Source organism: Sinocyclocheilus anshuiensis, unplaced genomic scaffold, assembly GCF_001515605.1.
Source record: "Sinocyclocheilus anshuiensis isolate Anshui unplaced genomic scaffold, SAMN03320099.WGS_v1.1 scaffold1938, whole genome shotgun sequence".
Lineage (NCBI taxonomy): Eukaryota > Metazoa > Chordata > Actinopteri > Cypriniformes > Cyprinidae > Sinocyclocheilus > Sinocyclocheilus anshuiensis.
The window spans coordinates 134,082-139,577 of record NW_015547736.1 but is presented as its reverse complement, the minus strand read 5'-3'; the positions used below and the strand labels follow the sequence as shown (position 1 = coordinate 139,577).

General features: G+C 39.1%; 1 protein-coding gene across 2 annotated transcripts in view; it reads right to left on the bottom strand.

Annotated features, from left to right (window-relative positions):
* Positions 1 to 5,496, bottom strand: part of wdr11 (WD repeat domain 11) — a 140,106-nt gene that overhangs the window by 23,283 nt on the left and 111,327 nt on the right. For both annotated transcript variants that reach the window (XM_016507319.1, XM_016507320.1), the window contains exon 24: positions 417 to 512. In XM_016507319.1, coding sequence (XP_016362805.1) covers positions 417 to 512 — 96 coding nt within the window. The remainder of the gene's footprint in view (positions 1 to 416; positions 513 to 5,496) is intronic.

Here is a 5,496-nt window from a genome sequence, read left to right as displayed (position 1 = left end):
CCTTATATCAGAAGTTTAAACTCATATGGTTTAAAACGCATGATTTCAGCGTGATAAACATGATAATCAGAACCAAAACAGATGTTTTTTAGCAGGTCCGAGCTGTAATGGCGCAGCTCTATTCTGGAAAAGGGGTCGGGGAGCAGCAGCTCATTTGCATTTAAAGAGACAGGCACGAAAAACAGCGTGTTTCTGCTTCCACTCAAAATTGGCATTTTCAAAATGATATAATAAATTATCTGTGGGATATTTTGAGCTGAAACTTCACAGACACATTCTGGGGACACCAGAGACTTATATTACAGATTGTAAAAAGGAGCACTAAAAAAAACGATAAAAAAGCCACTTTTAAGCCAAATGTTTTTACTGTATTATAATGACATATGTAAACTCATCAAATGCATGTAGTAGCTTACCTGTCCCAGCAGCAGAAGCTGGTCAGCACACTTTTTGGTGTGTTCATAGCTGGATCGTTTCACTTCTTGTAGACGAACACGCTCCAGCTGAAACATCTAAATGAGAGAGAGAAAAGTGATTTACAAGTCATTTTGTGTTCCGTAGATGAAAGTTCTGGGTGCAAAAAAAAAAAGTTTTGATGAACAGTATTTGTGGAACATGTCACAGAAAACCATTTGTTTAAATGTGAATTGTGACTACAGCTATAACAATGCAGGGATGTCCACTAACTCCACTACTATTTGCACAATTTATAAAACCCCTAGCAGCAGCCATTAGACAAAATGACAATATTATAGATAACAGATCCGACAATATTTTCATAAAATATCAATACATGCAGACGACATCCTACTTTATATACAGAACCCAGAGAAATCGCTTACAGAACTCATCACATTCATTAACGACTATTCAAATATATCTGATTACTCTATGAACTGGAATAAATCAATAATCCATCCATTAAATACAAATTTTGAATCAACCAAAATTAAGAACAACCAATTTAAAATAGGCAACATTTACTTTCAATTCAATTCTCTCCAAATGTTTCAGACCTGTTTACTCTTAATTTCACCTCAGCATTAAAAACAACAATGCTATTTCAAATTTTCCTTTCTCTTTGGAGTGTTACAAGCTGTTCGTGCATAGATAAGATCCCTAAAGTTGCAAAGACTAAAGTCTCAAACCCAAAGAGATATTCTTTATAAAAGTTAAGACTTGTCCACGCCCTCCTAAAATGCCTCGTTTAAACACGCCCCCACATCTACGTCACTGTGTGGGAAAATTTGCATAACACCGCCCAAATGTTCACGCAAAGAAAGAAGGCGTAACTTTTATTCTCGCTGTAGTATTGTTGTTGCCGCCTCTGCCGTGTCGACACTGTGTGTTTCGTTGTGAAAGTGAAACTATTTTGTTTGGCCTTCCAAAAGAGGACGATATCCGCTTCATCATGCCTAGAGCTGATCCGTGCTGGTCACTGAGGAAATACATCAACTTCACACTGTGGATCGCCGGACTGGCTTTCACCGTGGACGAAGCGGAGTCCAGCCCGGGGTCGTCACATGTGGTTGCCGCAAGCCCGTCGGCCGTTCCTCACTCTAGCCCGCCGGCCTCCGCTCACTCTAGCCCGCCGAGTGTGGCGCTGTGTGTTTCGTTGTGAACGCAAACTACTTTCTTTGGCCTTCCAAAAGAGGACACAACTAGAAGTGGTTAAGTTGTATTTACAACACTGTTCCAGAACAGTTCAACCCAAATATTCAGATGTGCATTTTATGGAGGACTGTTTCCTGATCCTGGTAGAGTAGACTACAATGCGTCTGTGCACAAAGGCTGTTTCTATAAAGTGGGGCAGTTCCAACTTTGCAAGGACAGTCTGGCGCTTCTGACTCACAGCCTGTAAGTACGTTTTTTATATTTAAAGAATTTGCCACTGACGATTCAAACACGAGTTATGAGCAGTGTAGAGTAGCGCTTGTTGTTTGTCGTTACTCCGATCACAAATGCAGACATGGTTTTATGTTTACGCGGCGCGATTATGTTTACGTGGCACGATACGCAACGCAAAGTGTAAAAAGACAGTATAAGTCATTATAATCAGTAATTATGTCCCCACTGGATGCAACAAATGCCTTGTTTGTAATGGGTTTTATTGGTTTTGTTTTGTCTTGTTGTGCTGGGACACGGCATCACAGTATGGTAAGGGGCGTAACATTTCCGTCACACGCTTGAGGTATTCAGCCAATCACAACGCACTGGATAGCTGGCCAATCAGCGGAAAATAATGTGTTTTTTGAACCTTAAACCGCATAAACACATTGCATTACACCAAATACACAACATAATGTTCTTCTTAGCAACATCATATGACCCCTTTAACATACCTGACAGCATAATAAACAATACTGGAAAAATCAAAAACCAAGAATTGCACTAAGAACATTACAAAAATTTTCAATATTATCATCTAGCACAGTGATCCTCAAATCTGGCTCGCGAGATCCACTTTCCTGCAGAGTTTAGCTCCAACCCTATAATCAAACAAACCTACCTGTGATTTTCTAATGATCCTGAAGACATTGATTTGCAAACTCCGGTGTGTTTGATTAGGGTAGAGCTAAAATCTGCAGGAAAGTGGATCACTGATCTAGCAGCTCAGTTACATCATTTAACCAAAATTATCAATAATAACCACTTTCAAAACCCATGGATTCAACTTGAACAATCAAGGAAATTACAATATTTGACTTATCTCGCTTCAACAATACCATTAAAAAACATATCTAAATCTTAACAAAGAAATCCAGACAACACTAACAGTCTGGTTGGAAACTAATACAATAACTGGTCATTCTCTTTCATCACATATTTACTCACCAATATGGAATAATCTAGATTTTACTATCAATAAACTCCCACTCGCTAATAAAACTTGGATGGAGAAGAGCATTATATATTTAACATCACCTATACCTGAACAACAACTTTACGAACAACTTCAAAAAGAAAAAAAAACAACTTAAAAATCAAATTTTCTATTAGATACAAAAAGAGTCACAATATATGGATTAATCCCTTCATCAAGTCTGTTTTCGCTGTGCGATTCAAAGCAAAGCGCACACTGTTGAGGTGATCAGCTCATGATCCATTTTTCCTTGCCTCAGAACAGCTCTGTTCACAGTGAATGAATGCAGTGAACTCGTTTATTGCATGTGCTGTGAGTTTAGCGCACGCTTGGAAACGCAACAGCCACCAGTTATGCTTTGTTTTCGTGGCAGATGATTACAGCATTTCACTAGATTTGTTGTGAGACACATTTTTTAAGCATGTTTTCACTGAAGCTGGAGTTTTCCTTCAAAATAAAAGCTCTACTAACGTGTCCGTCAAAATAAAAGCTTAAAAAGTGCAGTATGAATTGACCGTTCGCAAAGACTCTCAGCTTTCAAATTTGGTCATTTTTAAAAGAAATTCAAAAAATAAATACTGTTTTGTAACTCTTTATGTGTCGTGAGAGATTGCCTCAGTTCAAACACGTGAACCGATCATCTTTTCATATTTACTTAAAACACGAAATGAACATGAATAAACATCAGAAAGTATTTTATTTTAACACACCAAGTTTAAGTCCACCGAAGTTAATCTACTCTCCTGTCTGATTTGTGGTTAAAACGGGATACAGCTGCGGCTACTGGGCATGCACATTAACATATTTTCTGAGCCAACAATATAACGTGAAACCTATGAAAATGGTTTAAAAAAAGCACATGGCGCCATAGTTTCATCACTTTAGAGCAGTGGTTCTCAACCCTGGTTTTTTTTCTTTCTTTTTTTACTCTTTGTACAGCAGTTATTGTTCATTCTAAATTAATTTTTAAATGTAGAATACGTGTTACATACAGTAAATACATGAAATGTAGAACATATAAAGAAGTGCTCGTGGCTCGTCTGCCAGTGGGTGCCCCCCCACGCATCGGCTCAGACTGCATTGGTTAAGTTTATGGGGCTGTCACGTGATGAACGAACGACTCGGAAAACCCGAAGACTTGTCAGATAAGAGGTGAGGTGAGCTAATCATAGACTGAAGACCCAGGTAAACAATGAATTAATCTTTTCTGTTTCTTATTGCAGTTTTGTATTGTTTGTAGTGTGATCAACGTTTGCGTTAGTATACGTGTTAGGGAAGTAACACGTAACATTTTAATTGTATTTTGCTAAAATGAACGAAATGACTCGAAAAAAGTCGAGTCATTTTGCTGAACGAGACTCAAAGGTCCGAGTCGGTAAAATGATCCGAACTTCCCATCACTAGTTCTGATTGGTCAGATCGCCTGTCAATCAAGCTCTCAGCGAACGGTCAATTGCTGACAGCTAGTGGTTTAAATGCAGTCCAAATTCAAATTCAAATCTCTTTCAAGTGTGGAAATTAGGACCTTAGAAGTATTGTAATTTCCCTACTGTAATGTAAAGCAAAGATAATATACCTATGAAATAAATTGTTCTACAATATATGACTATTACTGTCATTATTATAATATTTTAATTTGTTTGGCTTTTGTTTGCCGGCGCCGGGACACCACGGACCCTGGGTGCACCCGGAACCGCTTCGCTCCCCTCCGCGAGACGGAACGTGACGCTGTGATCGTCGGAGACTCCATCGTCCAACACATCCTTGCTATGTTAGCTGAAGGTAAAGTGCACACCCACTGTTTCCCTGGTGCTTGTGTTCTCGATGTTTCTGCACAGATACCCGCGATCCTGAAGGGTGACGAGAATCCCGGAGCGGTCGTGCTTCACGCGGGGGTTAACGACACCAAGCAGATTCTGAAGAGGGACTTCAGGAGCCTGACCGAGAAAGTACGCAGCACATCGCCCGTGTATAGACAAGGACATGAAAGCTTCAGTAGACGGTTTGCACTAAATGAATGGTTATTCATGGTGTAAAGAACAGAAACTGCTATTTGTTAATAATTGGAATCTTTTCTGGGAGAGTCCTAGGCTTTTTCGCGCTGATGGCCTGCACCCTTGCAGAGTCGGAGTGGAACTCCTGTCGGACAACATCACCAGGACGCTACGCTCCATATGACTAGTAAGTCAAATCTCAAATAACTGCCATGATGACTTTTGTTCTACCAGCTTAAATGAAAAAAGTACTTGCACTGTCCAATCTATAAAGACTGTGTCTGTTCCCTGAATAGTGAGGTCAAAATATAAATTTAATGTAGGATCTAGAAAAAATCTGATCGTGATTAAACCAGAAAAATGTAAAATAAATGAACAAAAACAATTTTTAAAGTTTGGGCTCCTAAACATTAGATCACTCGCACCCAAAGCAGTTATTGTAAATGAAATGATCACAGATAATAGTTTTGATGTACTCTGCTTGACTGAAACCTGGCTAAAACCAAATGATTATATTGGTCTAAATGAGTCTACTCCACCAAGCTACTGTTATAAGCATGAACCCCGTCAGACTGGTCGTGGTGGCGGTGTTGCAACAATATATATATAATAATAATAGTGATATTCTCAATGTTACTG